Source organism: Rhinichthys klamathensis, unplaced genomic scaffold, assembly GCF_029890125.1.
Source record: "Rhinichthys klamathensis goyatoka isolate OS25496 unplaced genomic scaffold, OSU_Roscu_1.1 h1tg000121l_1, whole genome shotgun sequence".
NCBI lineage: Eukaryota > Metazoa > Chordata > Actinopteri > Cypriniformes > Leuciscidae > Rhinichthys > Rhinichthys klamathensis.
The window spans coordinates 6,999,999-7,019,310 of record NW_026606658.1 but is presented as its reverse complement, the minus strand read 5'-3'; the positions used below and the strand labels follow the sequence as shown (position 1 = coordinate 7,019,310).

The 19,312-nt window shown below is 41.6% G+C and overlaps 1 protein-coding gene across 1 annotated transcript; it reads right to left on the bottom strand.

The window, feature by feature from the left end:
- Positions 1 to 206: 206 nt before the first annotated feature.
- gabrz (gamma-aminobutyric acid type A receptor subunit zeta) lies at positions 207 to 19,105 on the bottom strand. The gene is made up of 9 exons (XM_056255756.1): positions 19,036 to 19,105; positions 7,866 to 7,966; positions 7,526 to 7,593; positions 5,732 to 5,949; positions 5,270 to 5,352; positions 3,066 to 3,203; positions 2,803 to 2,955; positions 727 to 920; positions 207 to 597 (listed from the first exon to the last, which is right to left on the bottom strand). The coding sequence occupies exons 1-9, from the start codon at positions 19,086 to 19,088 to the stop codon at positions 265 to 267; spliced, it is 1,341 nt and encodes a 446-aa protein (XP_056111731.1). The 5' UTR covers positions 19,089 to 19,105; the 3' UTR covers positions 207 to 264.
- Positions 19,106 to 19,312: the final 207 nt, after the last annotated feature.

The following is a 19,312-nucleotide window of genomic DNA, read 5'->3' as shown; positions in this document are numbered from 1 at the left end:
CAGAGATGGAGATGCATCTTCAAGGTATATGGTAGAAATCTGCATATATCTGTGCAGTCCAAACCCAATCACATCCTGCATACCACAAGGAATGACGCATACTTGGGTGACATGAACACAGTCAGTCATTCTCGGGGGACAATAAGTTGAACTGAAATGCATGCTGACATGTAAAAGTATAAACCCTTAGGTAAACTGTGACACAAAAAAGGACGCACACTTAAATCACTGCAAACCCCTCAACACACGCCAACAGCAGGGGCTTTAGAAGTACAAGTAGTAGGTCCAGTAGAGGAGGTTGATGAAGATGAAGGAGAGGGGGAAGGACAGCCGCGAGTAGTTGTCGATGTAGTGCGGGTTCTCCACTTTGCAGCAGTTCAGACAGCGTATGATGCGGCGTGTCGTCGACATGCACTTGGTGCAGCGGTTCTGTGGCTGCGAGTTGATCTCTTCCTTACTCTCACTGGGGGTGGGGTTGCTGGTGCTGCCCATCCGGGACAGCATCTCCTCCCGTTTACGGGCCCGCAAAGCGCGGCTGCCGATGGAATTGACGATGCCGTTCATCTCGTCCTCGCGCTCCTGCATTTCCTGGCCATACTGATGCAATAGTGAGACATAAATGTGTTTGATTTATTGTCATGACTATGGCAAGGTGAAGATGATCTTATTCATGGCCATTATGGCATCGTTACTTGTTCAAGTTTATGTAGATATATAGGTTCCTACCATATATGCATTGGCAGCATTCGGCTGGTGTAACGTGCAGAAATGGGCAACTGCATATTCAATCAGTGCGCCAAAGATGAAGCTGAAGCAGATGCCCAGATACACATCGATGGCTTTAATGAAGCAGTTGGCATTGGGTAGAGAGGTACGGGCCCCCATCATCAAGGTGGTCATAGTCAAGACTGTGGTCACTCCTATGAGTTAATGCCAAAAGGTTCCGAGTTATAAAACATTAGGGAATCCTATAAACTGTCAAAGTCATTTGGTAATACGATTCTTTACTGTACAAAAATGTTCATTTTACTGACTTAATTTATGTTGATGTCATATGATTCATATTTTTACTGAATTGGTATTTGTTGATCTCTGCATTGTTTGAGATTTGTGTCGAGCTAGCATATATGCATCTCATGCAACTGTTGGATTTAATATATTTTATGTTAAGGTAATATGTTTGCCTATAGTTCTAATTGGCAAATAACGCCCATATCATACAGTGGTTTTAAAAATCCTGTGTAAAGGTGAAAGAAAGAGGTTTGTAGCTCCTTGCATTGCTAAATCTTTAGTTGCCTTGACAAGAATGTTAAAATTCAATAGACTTTTTGTTACTCATCAAATGAATTTAAGTAACCTATATAAGTTTTCAGTTGTTAGTTGAGTTCACTTAAATTGATTGTAATATGTTGTCTTTTTTTTTTTAGATTAAGAAAACTTTTTTACAGTGTATAATGCAATTAATAATTTCATTAAATTGTCTGAGGTTACATATGTAACCCGGGTTCCCTGAGAGTGGAACGAGGCACTGCATCGTGGCTTAACACTATGGGAACGCTTCACATGAGACAATGTCTGAAGCATCTGAAAATAGTCCTTTTTGGGCACAATAAAGCACTGGCTGTAAAACCATGAATTTCTCTCTGGGACGGGTACTTTCTCTATGGCCCCTTTCAACCAGGAGAGATTGTAGTTCCTGATTGAAAAATACTTTCTTGACATACCACTGTTGCTACTACACCATTGAACTGTAACCTGTAGCAGTAGCACTGTAACCTTTTCTTACGGTATTCAGTATCTACTGAGAGACATTCGGCAGTAGCTGCCACACAGTCAGAAAGTCTGACAGAGGGATAATTTTTTCGATGGAAATGGCCTGTCTGGTGCCCTGAATCAGAACTGGCAGGGACCAACCGAGCAGGCTGAATGGAAAGATGGCTCATTACTGAAGATGGAGCGAATGGCCTGTTGGGATCCTCCACCCCCCAAAACACTGTTAATGGTGGGGCTATGCCTGCAGAGGTGCAGAGGGCCGCAAAGGAAGGTCGGGCACACAATATTGTGGTGTCCACTGACCTCCTTGGGAGGGGTTGCCCTCGGGTGCCAGGGCTCACAACAGTCAGGAGTCAGGACTTTTTCTTAGCCTTCCTGGAAGAGATGACAGACCTAAGTTCCTGTCTCTCCCTGATAGATGTGTCTAAGTGCAATTCCCGGTCCCTCTGCATTTGTTAGGGGGGGGGGGGGGGGACGTGGCATTTTGCTCTTGCCTCCTTTCGCTGGACAGTTTCTTGGCCTCCTGGTACCTGTCGATGATGTCATTAACCGCATTGCCGAACAGGCCAGAATGTGAAATCGGGGCATCCAGAAGGAAAGCCTTTTCTTTCCTTTATCCCCGTGAGCAGCAGGGAGGTTGCCATCGGTCAGATGTTAACCCTTTCACACGCAAGTTTAAAATATTCTAGCTGACCCCCCTGCGTGAGTTTTTTAGGGCGTATCACCTTATTATTTCTATGGCGACGCGTCAAGCTTGCCATGTGACACACCGCAGCCACAATTGTGCTGTATGACAGATGTATAGCTTTTATTTAGTTTTTCATTTCTTATTCAAAATTTTCACAAACTTTAAATCATGAACTATCTGATATTCCGATTCTCAAATGTGTAAGTTAAAGTGTTTTGTCGTTTAAAAGCCTTAATAATGATCATGTAAGTTGATTAGTTCAAGTTACTGAATACTGAAGAGGTGTTGATATATTTTGATGAACTTATGTTAATTTGGCAATGACTGCTTTACGTTCTTACCTATGCAGATGCGAGCAGGTACAGAAGACTGACTGATCCAAAATGAGACCCAGGACAGGACCACCAGAGCACTGGAAGGAACATACGTCTCCAGAATGAAATATAAGATGCTCCGCTTGAGTTTGAAGTGGAAGATCAACTTTGGGTAGTTACCTGTTACATTATTAGTAAATAAAAGAGAAAGTAAAAACATCAATAAAGTTTTCAAAATATCAGTGTGTGTGTGTGTGTGTGTGTGTGTGCGTGTGTGTGTGTGTACATACCAGTCTCGTAAACGGCTTCAGATTCAGAGGTGTAGTGGTCCTCGAGGGTGTACTGAGCCAGATGTAAATGATCAAGACCGCTAACTGATTGGTTTCCCCGTGTCCAATAGAAAACAACATCTTTCACGTTATATCCCCCTGAGGAAAAAATAACATAATATGGATCGAAGAGCCAATTATCACCGCACAATAAGTAATTCCAATGCTGAGAGCTATTTACATCAAACACTTATAGAGAGCAGTAAGAAAGCATTCGATTACCACTGATTTTTATATGCAGCCCTGCTCGAGCACTATGCTATAATACAGGGATTACCATAAATTCAATAATTTTGAACAGAGCTGTTTAGTCATTTGTAAGCCAACCTGAAATGTCAATTCACCATGGGTAATTCTGTTACAAATACTGTTTTGATCTGCTATTTGTAATTGTTGCTTCTTTTTTTTTCTCATAGTGTAATTTTTGGTGAATTGTATTTAAACCAGCTAGGGTCAGTCTGACCCACAAACAGCATAATAATTATTAATGATGATAATAATAGTGTAATTCATGGCTTAAAAATCTACAAATTAAACAGCTCTGTTCATGCAGCACAGTGTATTTTGTTGTAATACATAATCTACACCTCAAGATGGCACTGTGTCATGCAAAGTTTAGTGTGCAAGAGAGTTTAAAAAAATAACTTTGCATATTATCTAGAGAATAAAACATTGTGAAATAAGTTGCCCTGATTCCATATATTTAAAAAAAAAAAAAAAATTAAGCATAGAGTAGGCTAGCTGTCACATTGTGTTGCTAATTTAAAGTCACCATGAAATCTAAATGGACAGTTCTTTTATTGTATGTAATATTGCAGTATTTATTATAAATTATTTATCTGTGCATATCTTTATTTTATTTCTTTAATTCCTGTGCCCTCGTAATCTTTAATCAAAATAACTTCCCCTCCCTCCTGGAGCTACATCTTATCTCTTCTCTGATGATGTGTTTACTGTTGCGAGGGCAGGACAACCTGTCACTCACATCACAGCAATCGCAAACCACAACGATTCACTCATCCAATCAATTCCAGATGGACAAAATCAAGTCAAGCCCTACATTATTTCTCGTTCAAGAAGCCGTTTCACTCTGACACACATCACAACAGGGAAGAAAAGACTATGAAACTTTAGACTTTATGGTTTATGCTTTTGGTTTGGTAATAGTCTAACTGGCTCCATTTATCTCCTGTTACATATTGTGTGAGTAACCATTCTGGACCTAAATCTTTGGTTAAATCAATTCAGAATATTTCTATTTTTGTCTCAGTATGGAACATTAAAAAAAACTCATGCCAAACCCTTACACAGCAGTCTTGGGTGAGTGAGCATATGGAAGATCGTGTATGCAGATTAATTTTTTAAAACTTAAGGGACATTTATGGTGTGTACACCTGGAGCATCTATCATTAGTGAAATTAATATTTCACAAGAGTTTCACAAATTTAAAAAGGCTTGAAACATGCATGTATCTTAAAGGGTTAGACACTCTTATGCCTGCCACACAGCATAAATCACAAGCACTCTGTAGTGCTGATTAAAGAAGAGACTAGAAGCACTCTAAGGTCAACTCATAAAATTCACTTATTGGGTCTCATTCACCATTTTCAACAATAATAGTAAGAAATGTTTCTTGAGCACCAAATCAGAAATGATTTCTGAAGGATCATGTGGAGCTAAAGACTGGAGTAATGATGCTGAAAATTCAACTTTGCTATCGCAAGAATAAATGATGCTTTAAAATATATTAAAATATCAAAACTTTAATTACAAATGTATATTAATTGTAAAAAAATGTTTTAAATAAAATGCCATCATGATGAGCATAAGTGAGCATTCTTTCAAAAACATTTAAAAAGTCTTACTGACATAATACACATTATTCACATATAAAATGTGAATAAATTCTAAATATACTGTAATGTAAAAATAAAAATGTAATATAACCCAACCCTACAATGAGTCTTTCTTATTTCAGAAAAAAAAATTATGCATTAAAGTATGGTGCATTCATCTGGCAATCATGTAAAGTCTAGGCATATATAAATGTTGTACATTGTAAACACCTACACAATTAGTAGTGAAGGAAACCCACTGAGTTATATCTAAAATATTTGGCAATGGTTTCAAGAGAAATAGAGAATTATTTTCATGAGCTTTCCTACAGCTTTCAAGTTGAAGCATGCACGTCTGCCTGTCCATGGGATATTTGGTTAGATCCATACTGCAGGCCACTGTGGTGGTAATTCTAGAGAAACAGAGAGGTAAAAAAAAAGAGAGTAACATACATGAGAGAATGTTGTTGCTTATATAACACTGGAAATCAGCTCACTGTCCGTGGACGCTACTTTCAAGCTTAATTTTTGATGCCAGCTGCCCATCTGTACAAACTAAGGCTCCGCATGCGTCCCCTGCCACCACCTCTATTTTTACCCTGTTTTCCACTATTGTGAACTCTTTCACTAGCCCATATTTATCCCTACCTCTTTCTAGTTGTCTTCAGATGCCCCATTCCCCCTATCAACCCTCCAGTCAGTCCATCAACAGTAAGCCCATTCCTCAACAATCCTAAGACCCCAGTATAGCATCTGAATGAAGACCAGATCCAGTGAATGACACCTCACTACCTCAGGGCATACAGCACAGTTCCGTTGGGAAATATCCGGATCAGTCTGTTTTCGACAGTGATGTCATGCAGGAAGGATTTCTTGGAATCCACAATGAATGTGTCAGGGACCCAAAGGAGTTCCACAAGTCTCCCATCCAGACTCAAGCTCTTATTGCCATCAAAACACAAGCGTTCATCTGTCCAGCGCTGACGAAGAAAGATGGTGGCTGTGTAATCCTGGAGAGGTTGAACAGAGATTCTTAATTCAGCGAATAGCACCACAAGCTTAGATTTACATCATACACTCAGCTCTTATACAACTCTGTCCAAAGATCAAAGGGGCCAATGATGTGACTTTTTTTTTTTATCTATTGAGATTTAAAAAGAAAAACTACATTAAAATGCAGTTCATACAGACAATGACTTGAACACACCTCTTGTATGATAATTCAAAATTAATTTAGCTGTTTATTGGATTTTTATATTATATTATATTATATTATATTATATTATATTATATTATATTATATTATATTATATTATATTATATTATATTATATTATATTATACATGATGATGAAAAGGGAAGGCTGGTTCATGCGAAATAGAATAACGCAAAGAAAATCAACTTTCATGACTCAAAACTGAAAACAATTGTTATAACGTTTGTAAAGATGTGTTCTATTTAAAGCATAAGGGAAATATGGGTTACACATGTTAAGGTGAAGTAGTTACATTGTACTTACTCAAATAAGTACTGAATAATATTAATTAACTACATGTACTTACTATACAGTTAGGGTTAGGCTTTGGTTTAGGGTTAGTTACTTGTAATTATGCATAATTTACTGTTAATACTATAGTAAGTACATGCAGTAACTATGTCACCTTAAAATAAAGTGTTACAATATTGTGTATAAGTTTCAATATTTTATTTACAGGGTTAAAAAAACATATATGCATGAATGAATCATTCAAAATAAGATACGTATTCAGAAAATAGATATTGATATTATGGATGAGAAAATATATTCTCATTTCATGCTGTCTTTTATTATGTTTCCTTTTTTATGATATATGCATTTAAAAAAATATGAACGCAACATGATTATTAAAATGACATTTCTAAGAACTTGACACTCGCATTATGAACTAGTTTTTCTCCTTTTCATCACCTCAAATGTATTTGTTATTGACCCCATATGCTTTTATATTAGTTATGCTTTGATTTTATAAACGCGTCTGTAAATGTTTTCTTCAGTTTACAATATAATATTATAATTTGAGTTCTTTCATGACAACTCTCAGAATGTTTGATATGGTAATGGATATATATGACAATGATAACATGTTTGGTCTTTTGGTCAGAAAATCTGCTATGCTGCTGCCGCCGCTGCTGCTGTTATTGCTGCTGCTGCACAGCAAGTACAGGACTTGCCATGGGAAATACATACACAACATGCTGCTGTGAGGAAGTAAGACTTGGTACTGCTGTACAATATAGCATACATGAATTACCCATAGCATATCTATACAGGTGGAGCTGAGGAAGGTGGAGCCGGGTTTCTGAAAGCGCGTTGCAAACTGCTACAGCAGACGCTGACCAAATATTTGAAAGCTGAGCAGCAAATTTATTGGCTACTAATACAGCAGGAACCAATCACCTGTGCCCTATATAGAACAATGTGATTGCAATCAGATTGAGTTAAGGACCTATAGCTTGTGCCATCTAGAGTTTCATGACAGAACTTTGTTTTTGTCTTAGTAATTTAGAAATATGTTTGGATGTTTGTGGTTTGTAAGATTATCCTACCATGTTGATTTCTGATATGGTGTCTATGCTGGCGATATCCAGACTCATGCCTACAGTAACAGGGCCATCTGAAAAAAAAAAAAAAAAAAAAAAAAAAAAAACACACACACACTGCATTGACTACAGAGTCACTGCTAACAGAGGAAGACAGCAGAAAAAGGGCTCTTAATTTACATGCGTTACAGGAGTGGACTGCATCAACTCAAGCCTGGAGCGCTTTCCGCTGAATTTAATTTAGTTTTAATTGCAGTTGTTGATGATGAAAGGATTTTAAGAGAAGATAAAATCCACTTATGCAATATAATAGTTTGTGTAAATGTAAAAGCTTTGTTCGTCGTACTGTCAAAGAATGGCCTAAGGTATTTGTTGTATCCCTTCATCAGTTTCTGAATGGTGGGAGGCAAAATCTCCTCCGTGCTGGCGACAGAGCCATCCATGATCCTGTAAAAGCAGCAGAACACAAAACACACACATTAAGCACTGCTCTACCCCACAAGTCAATGCAGGAAAACAGAAAAGCAATGTTACTTCCACCGAGCCAAGGCATGTTTTGATCATGTGGACTTTAATTGCCAATAACTTATGACCTAGATTTGAGAATATGTGTATTTTTAGGTTTCATCTGTTCTCTCATTAAAGCACTGCTGCCGACTGTGGCGCGTGCGATTTCAACGTCCTCAGTGATGGTAGAAGCGATTGTGTTCTTTTCCGCAGAGCGAAGTCTCCGTTTCTACAGTGATAAGGACCCGTGAGCTTCAGATATTATTCAGCTTCAGGGTAACAACCCCACAGAGCACAGTAGCACATGTAGGAAATACTTCAAGAGATGTCTGAAGAAAAAACCTGCTTGGTTGACACTACACAATATACTCATAAATATTCTAGAATGGAGAGAAACAAGTACAGTGGGCCAAGCACAGCAGGGGGACAGACGCACACATGGATTTTTACATGCTTCTCAATGCGGCAAATCTCTTACGTCTCTTCTGCTCTCTCAGACATCGCCCTATCCAATATTCTTCTTCTGCTATAGATACATGAGGTCCAAAAGTCTGAGAACCCGTTGCCAAATCTAGTTTATACCTGGAAATGAACAAAGTTTAGTGATCTTAAAATAATTAGAACAAAAAATGATGACGTAAAATGAATAGGAAATATTTAAGATTCTGCACTATTTTTAGGTCACTAATTAAAGAATTAATTAAAAAATGAAAAAAAATGAAAAAAAAATTTGTGAAATTGATCATGTGACTCATTTATACTGATATTCAAATGTTGTTGCTTTCACTCAAGCTCAGGGTGCTCTTTGGATCATTTTCAAATCATACTGGATCACATAATCATCAGTCAAGTGCAGCTGTCATTTCAGTAAAAGATGGACAAATCAAATACTAAGCCATTCTGAAATTCATGTTCATTTTGCACACAATTACGGTTTAAAAGTTTGGGGTTAGTATTTCTATTCCGCAACACTGGATTAAAATTGATCAAAGGTGACAACAAATATGTTTATAATGTTACAAAATATTTCTATTTAAAATAAATGCTGCTCTTGTGAACTTTCCATTCATCAAACAATCCTGAGAGAAAAATGTATCATGTTTCCACAAAAATATTAAGCAGCACAACTCTTTTCAACATTGATAAGAAAAGTTAATAATTAAGGTTTCTTGAGCAAATCAGCATATTAGATATTATATTAAAATGGAAAAAAATACTATTGTATTGTAATGATATTTCACAATTTCACTGTTTACTGTATTTTTGATCAAATAAAGGCAGCCTTGGTGATCATAAAAGTCTTTTACAAATTAAATTATCTTACTGGACTCCAAACTTTTGATTGGTAGTATAAAATGTCACACAAAAAGCATTATGAGGAAAATTCTGACTTTTGGACCGCCAATTCAATTTAAACATTGTCTAATTAATAAAAAAAATCAGGAATAACTAAAACTAACTAAAAAAGCAACACTAATTTGAAACTATTATTCACCTGTATTCAAGTATGAGGCATTTTTGTCCAGTTTTGATTGTCACCCATAATATGTACAGAATTATGCATGCTAAAGTGCGCACTCTTATATGAAGAAGAAAGACAGAGATCGCCTGGGAAAGATCAAAAGAGAGGAAGTGAGACATATGGTGAGAGAGTGTGAGAGAGAGTTTGGAAGACAGACGGAGAGCTTCAGGTCACTGATATGATGTCTCTATTATTACTCTCCTTAAACTGTTAACAAAATAAAAATTAAAAATTAAATAAAAATGGAAGTGAACTGCATGCAGGTCACCGGCTTTATATTAGCCCCTATATAAACACATGGAAGACTGTTCAAAACATTCTTCACCTCTCAGACACATCTGATCACATTCTGCATTCTGCTCTTGCTTTCTACATGATGTATAGCTATTTTCACTGGTAAGTACAACTAGTGTTTCAGAACATTTGTTTTTAAGTAGCTCCACTATATGAAGTCTGTCTCTACATGCCACCCATAGTGTTGAAGTGTGCAATTTCACCTTAATAAGCAGAGACAAGTAAAAGTAAGCCGTTTGTAGTTTGTTTTTTCCCTGAAAACGTGTCTATGTGGTTTTAGCAAAACATTGCTCTGTTTGTTTGAGCATCCCGACACAGTGACATCGGCTCAACCAGTGACATGACTTTGGTGACGGGGTTATCAAACAGTCTGACCAATGGCAAACAGTCATTATTTTTTTGTAATTATGTTTGGTGACACCAGTGGCGCAGAAATTACACACTTCAGCTTTAATCGACCATAAACATCCATCATACCCTTACAGGCATCTAACACCATATATTCTTTTGTTGCATGCTTTGACTATTTATGCTATGCTGCAGTCAGGGCTAATAGATACATTTGTGCATTAGAGAAAATGACAGTCTTTTATATCTGCACTTTTCATTTATTTTGATCACTTATCACCTTTATCATTATTACAATAAAGCCAACATCAATTCAAATAGTGATATAAACTAATTTTAGTACTGTATAATATAAATGCATTAAGTCAAATATAAAACAAAATACCAACTAAATATAAAATTTTGCAGAAAACTGCAGTGATGGAAACACATGAAATTACAATAAACACAATTAAACATATTAATTGGTATGTAAACCCGGGATGTCAAGGAGCCACAAGATGATATCAATACATAAAATAATTTTGGAATCTTTTTTGATCCGGTGCTTTAGAACGTCTCCGTTACTAATGAAGGCCCTGAAGGAGGGAACGGAGATGTTATGTCAGAACTGACTGATGCAAGAGAGCCCAATCACCTTCGAGTGGCAACAAAACATGCCAATTCACATTGGCGAGTGAGATTTGTATGGCAAGCCACTCCCCGTACATATGGGTTTATAAGGCAGCGTGCAACTCACTCATTCAAGTTTGCGCTGAGGAGACGGGGATCCCGGCCATTCAGTGGTGGTACAGGGGTTGTGGCAGGCAGGATGTAACATGACGTAACGTATCTCCCCATTAGAGAGGAATGGCGCTGCAAGTGAGAAGCCGCGCCAGCCTTTCCACATATTACCTGTTTGTACCCAACACCTAGGAAGAAACTGGCACCTTGGGACTGGTACGCCAAGACGATGGCATCCACTATCCAGTGGGTCAACCTTTGTTTGGAGACAGCCTTTCACTTCTGCTGACCTCCAAAGCAAACAAAGAGCTGCCCGAACTTCTGAAGCTCTGCCTGCGGTCCACGTAAACACACAGTGCGCGAACAGGACACAGCAACACAAGGGCTGGATCAGCCTCCTCCAGGGAGGAGAACTCCTCCAAGTTCACCATCTGGCCCCGGACAGGAGTGGTGGGAACTTTGGAATTAACTCAGGATTAGGTGAGAGTCTGGCGGTCCAAACGAAAATACCTGCAGGTCCCCCACCCTCTTGATAGATGTGAGCGCAATCAGGAGCAATGTCTTGAGAGGGGGACAGGAGCACTGTCTTCACTCAACTGACTGAAGAGGGGATGAGGCATGGTCGAAAAGGGTACCTGATGACCAGGTCGTCCTTTCCCACTCACTGTCTACTGCGTTGTGATGTGCTGCGATAGCAACATACAGTTTTAAAGTGGAGGGAGACAGCCTTTGTTCCAACCCTTCTTGCAGGAAAGAAAGCACAGCGCTGATCGGCCATTTACGGAGGTCTTCCCAACGGGGATTACACCAATCAATGAACAGGCTCACACTTCAATGCATAAGCTCGCCTATTAGAGGGCCTGTACTTGCACAGGACAGATATTTGCGTAGGCCCCGGGGCCAGCTGTGTGCCAGTGCATCCGTGCCGAGGGTCCCCCTGGTTAGGGAATAAAACAACAGGCAGTGGGAAGATTACAGAGAGGAGAACATATCTACCTCTGATCCTCCCAAAACGTTTTTCAAATCAGCTGGACCACCTGGGGGTGTAGTCTCCACACTCCTGGGAGCGTAAGCTGTTATGAGAGCAAGTCGGTTGCAAGTCGGGGGGGGGGGTGGAAGGGGAGTTGCGATATGAACATAGACCACCCTGGTGGTTGATGTATACCACCGTCACTGTGTTGTCCATACGTCCAGCACGTGCTTGTCCTGCAACAATGGTTGAAAGCGCAGGGCCAGCAGTACTGCTATCAACTCGAGGCAATTTATATGCCATTGCAGTCGAGGTCCTGTCCAGGAGCCAGAGGCTGCATGCCCATTGCATACAGCACCCCAGATCGTTCTGGAGCCATCTATTGTGATAACAATACGCCTTGACACTTGTTCTAGGGGCATGCCGGCCCGTAGAAAGGCAAGGTCTAAACACGGGCTGAAAGTACGGCGACAGATCTGTGTGATTATCATCCAATGTGTGCAACGGTGCCATGCCTGTCTCGGGACTTGGCCGTGTAGCCAGACACTGTGCAAGCAGCACCAGCTGAATTACAGACGTACCTGCGGAGGGGCAGTGAGGTGGAGCACAGGGGCCCAAACCGGAAGGCATAGCGTCCCAGAGTTGAGGCAGTGAGTGTGGTGTACAAGGGAGTGGCTGGAGATGCGTAAGGAGGTGTTGTGTCCTCGAACCACAAACTCCAGCCCTGTGGTAAAAGAAGAGATGGATGAGGAAGCATAGCGAAGCTCACTGTCAAACCGCACCTTGTGTGACCTCCTCTGTGGGAAGGAGTGATGTACCCACCATCTCCTGAAGAGCAGCTCCCTCCATCTCTGGGTTGGTGTTTTGCCGACCACCTAGAGGGTTTAGCGGTAGCTGAGATGGGCTGCGTCACCTTCCTGCAGGCAGCTCAACGTTGTGGCATGGGTGTAGGATGCTGCTGTGGCAGCACCGGAGCAGATGTAGATTCCGCAAAGGGACGCCCTCTGCCTGACTGGACAGGACAGGATATGTTTGATCGCCTCAGTTTGCTTATGTACTGCTGAGAGCTACTGGGCAAAGCCCTCGACAGTGTCGCTGAAGAGGGCATCCTGGGAGATGGTGGAGTCGAGAAGGCCTCCTTCATCTCAGCTAGGTTCAGCCAGAGATGACATTCCTGGACAACTAGTGTGGACATCGTCTGACCGAGCAGTAGGTCCATCGCTGTATGCAGTTCCTGCATCACCCCCGGTTCAGAACTACCCTCGTGCAGCTCTTTGAGTGCTTTGGCTTGGTGTACTTGACGAAGGGCCATAGCGTGCAAGGCGGAGGCAGCCTGTCCAGCGGAACTGTAAGCCTTGGCGGCAAGCGTGGCCGAGAAATCTTGGCTGTCCCACCATCTGACGGCAGATAAGCTATTAACATCCAGTCCGTCGCACGAGCCCCAAATGAGATGCTGGGTCCCCCATGGAAAGGACCAGCAGCCTCACCCGGAAACTGCGATGTGGCAGAGGAGTGGCAGGCCCGCAGGGCCACTATAACCGTCAGATCACTATAACCCTCAGGTCACCCTGAGCATTAACCGAAGTGGTCCTCTACAGTGCAGAGAGAAACCAGATCTGGGAATAACAGAGGGGACTCTTTTTCAAGGTATTGGAGTCTCAATCTCAGCATCGCGATGGTCATGTTTCCGCAGTGGGAGCATGATTCATCAACGAATGCTGCCTCAGCGTGTTTACGCTCCATACATGAGGCAGTGATCGTGGCTGTCAGACGGGCCCAGGAAAAGGATGCATCCAGAAACACACGGGTGGAGTGCCATCTTGAAAAATATGCAATGCTTGCGCTTTTAGGGAAAACTGCTCTTTTACTGGGGTGAAATCGCTGCACTTAGCTGTGCAATTGCTCTTTCAATGCAACCACCGCTAAATGTCTCCAACACAGAACTGCTTCCCTCTTGTTGAGCTCACACAAAATTATGATTGTCAGAGCGCTGAGTGTGACAACTGCTCGGCTCCGAAGTGAAACCTTGAATGAGTACGGGGAGTGGCTTGCAATGCAAATCTCACTCGCCAATGTGCATTGGCTTGTTTTGTTACCACTCAAAGGTGATTCTGCTCTCAGGCGAGATCTCATTGCGTCAGTCAGTTCTGACGTAACGTTGAACATGACTGACTGATAGGGAACTAAATGTTAAAATTACATTATAATAATAATAATAAAACCACACAGAACTTCTTAATGTCCCCAATACCAAAGACAAAAGCAGATTAGTCTGCCTAAGAATTATTTCGTTTTTTTATGTCCATTCTTATTTCGGAACCAACCTTAAAACTAAATCCACCCCACGTCTCTGGTGTTTAGGCTGATTGACGTGTTGTGTATGGAGGAAGAGTGCTCCGCAGGACTGTCTCCCCAACTGTTTCTGCTTTGGTCCACAGAGACAGTTTCTCAAGCTTGTATCAACTCCATCTCCCCGTCTACACACATCAGTGGTTATTTGAGATATGAGCCCCAACTCTTTCTTTGGGAGACCTTGTCTAGCATTGAAATATTAAACAACCTCAGAAAGTTTAAGGGGAAAATAATTTAAGTTTTCATTAAACCTTAACTTTAAAAATGATAGGAAAAATATTTAGATCAGCAATAAACTGATTTAAAAAAAAGAAAAGAAAAAAGAAGCAAGCCTGCAATGTGCCAGGCAATTTGTTTATTTATACTAATGAGTTCAGAGTGATGATGACCTAATTATTTTCATAAATCTGTGTGCTCTTGATACCACCAGTGTGATCCCCTCCTGCGGTTTGGATCTAGTCTGGTTTATCCAGAAGTATGTGTCAATGAAATGATTACTTACTGTACTGAGGGGTTCATGCATTAAATATTGCTTTTAAAATAGAGCATTCAGCTGTCTCTCATCTACAAAACAGTCATAAAGTATATTTATGTTTCAATAGATCTCTGGCAACTCACCTATAAAATAAAACTTTAATCATAGGGAGTTTTCATTAAAAAGACTTAAAATGGTCATATTATAAATATTTTTCTCTGAGGTCCACTTATAATGTTAGTCAATTTTTGATCCCAAACACTTATTTGAGTTTTTCATGCCCATTTCAATGAAACAGGCCATATCCTAAACCCTCTAACAGTGTTGCCATGTGTGCTTACTATAAGCAACTTTGGCTTTGTTTTTCATAGTAATTTACAAATTTGCACAGCAGTGGCAATTGCATTTTATGGGTTTATTTCCAAAATAAACATGGGTGTTCAAGAGAGAAAGAGAGAGACATATTGATTGGATTTGGTTGACCATTTATACTGTATGTGGAACAGTTTAATTATTTTTGTAAATAGAAAATGCAATTTAGAATTATTTTATGCACTTTATGCACAACAAATGAGATTAAAAAACATGCTATACTACTTAATCCAAAATTATCCATAATGTATTTTCAATTATAAATTGCATATCAAATTGAATTAAATCAAATAAAAAAATCTCTCTTTCTTTGTTATTTTAGTTAGTTTATTGTTAGCAAGCTAACCAATAAGCCTGTTGTCACAGTTCTGTTAGTTTGGACTTTTTCTGTTTCACCACCTTCTGCCCGAGTTAGTCGTTTGTTGTCTTGGTCACTCATTATGTTCAGCTGCGCACTCATTATCTCCCTCATTATCACGTAAGTTCAGTTCTGCTTGTGTTTCATTGTTGGGTATTGTCTATGTCACAGTACATGCGTGTATCTGTCACGGTTTGGGTTTTGTGTCTTGCTCCTTGTTCTTGTATGTCAGGTGATTCCCTGTTTGCCATGTGTCTTGTCTATTGTTCCCAGGTGTTTCTCGTTAGCCACGCCCCCTTGTTATCTCGTTTAGCTTGTTTGTCCTTGTATTTAAGCCCTGTGTTTCAGTTCAGTCCTTGTGAGTTCTTATGTTGTTGTAATGTTTGCCTGTAGCTGTCTCCTTGTTCCTGTTCTGAGTTTCCCCTGGATTACCTTTTGTTTAATTAAATGTGTGCTTGCAATTGGATTCACTCTTCGTCTCTGCTTCAACGTGACAGAAGAACTCACCAACACTGAATCCAGCTGCATGTTCGCCAGTGTCTCTTCTCCAGCCACCGAGCGGAGGAGAGGCCACTCTTTTGAGGGGACCCGGTTGGTCAAGTTTCATGGGACACGTGGAGGCCTCAGTAGAGGAGGTGGTCGAGAGGAGCCCCGACACCACTCTCCACGCTGGCCATTCTTCGACCCTGGGTTGGTGATGTCCAGCCCAGGGCCCCATTCGCCGCTGTTCCCGTCCAGCCCAGAGCTTCACGTCAGCCACGTCCAGCCAGAGCTTCACGTCAGCCACTTCCAGCCAGAGCTTCACGTCAGCCACGTCCAGCCAGAGCTTCACGTCAGACACGTCCAGCCAGAGCTTCACGTCAGCCACGTCCAGCCAGAGCTTCACGTCAGCCACGTCCAGCCAGAGCTTCACGTCAGCCACGTCCAGCCAGAGCTTCACGTCAGCCACGTCCAGCCAGAGACCGTCCAGCCAGAGACCGTCCACGTCACGTCTGCCCAGCCAGAGACTGTTCGCGTCGCGTCTGCCCAGCCGGAGACTGTTCGCGTCACGTCTGCCCAGCCAGAGACTGTTCACGTCACGTCTGCCCAGCCGGAGACTGTTCACGTCACGTCTGCCCAGCCAGATACTGTTCACGTCACGTCTTCCCAGTCAGAGACCGTTCACGCCACGTATGTGACCGCAACACTGGCCATTATGGCCACAGCCATGTGGTGTGGGTGGGCTGCGCACACACTGGAGCCAGTGTCTGCTGTTCCTGAGCCCGTGCCGGTGTCTGTTCCTGAGCCCGAGCCGGTGTCCGTTCCTGAGCCTGAGCCGTTGTCCGTTCCTGAGCCTGAGCCGGTGTCTTTTCCTGAGCCTGAGCCGGAGTCTGTTCCTGAGCCGGTGACTGCTCCTGCCTATGACCCCGTAACTACCCTCAAGAAATTTTTGGGGGGGGGGGGCAGTAGGTCCTCGCCGTGGCAACTTAGGGGCCCACGGCCACCAGAAAGATCCTCACCGCCATGGCCGCCCGAGGGGTCTTCACCGCCCTGGCCGCCCGAAGGGTCTTCTCCACCGTGGCCACCTGAACTGCCTGCTCCACCCTGGTCGCCTGCACAGCCTGGTCTGCCCACGCTCCATGGCCCAGGTCCGCCATGACTATGTCCTCATCCCTCCCCCGGGACCACCTCCACCTCCGCGTCACCACCCTCCTGAACTATTTTTTTTGTTTTGATGGGCGTCGGGAGCCGCCCATGGGGGGGGGGGGGGGCTATGTCACGGTTTGGGTTTTGTGTCTTGTTCCTTGTTCTTGAATGTCAGGTGATTCCCTGTTTGCCATGTGTCTTGTCTATTGTTCCCAGGTGTTTCTCGTTAGCCACGCCCCCTTATCTCGTTTAGCTTGTTTGTCCTTGTATTTAAGCCCTGTGTTTCAGTTCAGTCCTTGTGAGTTCTTATGTTGTTGTGACGTTGTAATGTTTGCCTGTAGCTGTCTCCTTGTTCCTGTTCTGAGTTTCCTGTTCTGAGTTTTCCCTGGATTACCTTTTGTTTAATTAAATGTGTGCTTGCAATTGGATTCACTCTTAGTCTCTGCTTCAACGTGACAGTATCGCTCTGTCTGTTTGGATATGCCATAGGATTTATTAAAAGACTACATTCTCTCTTCATCATCGTGTTCGAGTTTGATCATCAACACAGCGTTGTGACACCTGTTAGCTATTTACATTACATCAGCTGGCCAAATTTCTAATCACCCAATAGGTTTCATCGACATGTAACCATGGAGGTCAATGTTCATGCATTTATTCCATGTTGCAGAAGTACAGAACGAGCAGCTTTTGCAGCTATAGGTTTCAATATATATATTTTTTGGGGGGGCTGGGAAGTAAGTTTTGAGTTCTGAAAGTTACAATATGATTTCACAGTACCTCAAGCTCTTTTACCTCAAAAGATCAAGGAACATATTTATGACATGACCCCTTTAAACACTATTGGTTCTGAATAGACCTCATTTAGACCAGGAGTATTAGATTTCAACAAACAAAAACGTTAAGGCCCTTTGCGAGACTAAGCCTTCAATAGAGCATCCTATCTTCATGTGCTAAGCACTAAGAACCCAAAGAGGAGGTATTGCTCTTGTTGTTGTGGTTTAGTCTGTTATGTGATAGAAGCTGAATGCCAAGCCAAACTATATGTACACCCACTAAATTCTCCCATCTTGCCAGGAAGAGAGACTGGAGATTGGAGAGGAAAGGAGGACAGGAAGGGGGTGGGTAAAAGCAGATGGTGAGGTGAATTGATGTTGGCACGCTTCCTCAACATCTCCCTTTGATCTTTTGCAGAGTCGTCCTGACCAGCAAGGTCCTATACATCTTCCCATCAAATTTCAAAGGTCATGCCAGAATACCAGCATCGATGATGAGATGCATATCTCATTAAATGGAATCTGCCTGAACTTTCATTGAACATGGCTGAGCGACGGCAGTTCCAGTAAATCAATGTCTTGTTTCTACACTGTCACTAATCGTGTTAGCATTGCAGCTACTGTACTGCTGCATGGAAAGATAAGCTCAAACAGGCAAAATAGAGAGGAGACACGATACGAGGGCTGGTATTTCTATCTGTAACCCGTACATTGACTCCGACGGTCTCATTCAGGCTTACCCAAAAGTCTACATGGATTAGCTATAATTCCATCCTTCCTTTAGCTACACCTTTCACCGAGCCCACATAATCTGGTGTGAATGGATACTTAAGGCATGTAGTCTTTCATTTGCTGCCAAAAGAGTAAAACCTAAATTATACAGGCTTGTCATTTCGGCATGGACGTCACTCTGAAAGCTTATCACCCGTGAGAACTTGTTGACAAAAATGGGTTTTCCGCCTCGGCTTTCCTGGGAGCGTCGAGAAATGCCATGTTTCTCAACTTTACAAAGTTACTACTGAAGTTAATGCACATCCTATTCTCTAGTTTTTGAGAAACAAATAAATTAAGGGGGAACAACACAGAAAGCAATAAACACTGTACACCCCAGTCATATTCAGCTTGCCACATCACAATAATGAGTGTACGAATAGCAAAAGTGAGTTTGAAGAAAGCCACCAGGAGTTTCTTACCTGCTGATGAAAAGGAGGAGGAGCAAAGAGCCCACAAAGCTACACAAATGCATGGCTGCTTGAGAGTTACGCGTCCCACTGAGAAATGAGAGATAAAAAAAAATGGAGAGATTATGTAGAGATTCAACAGATTTGTACATAGAGATTAAGCATTACTGACAAATTTTGCAGTTAGCATAAGCGCTCAACATTTTAGCTTAATGATGAGCCAGGAAAAATTAGGACAGGTTTTCTCAATCCTAAGTGTGTTTAGAGACTGTTAACAAAATCTAACCCT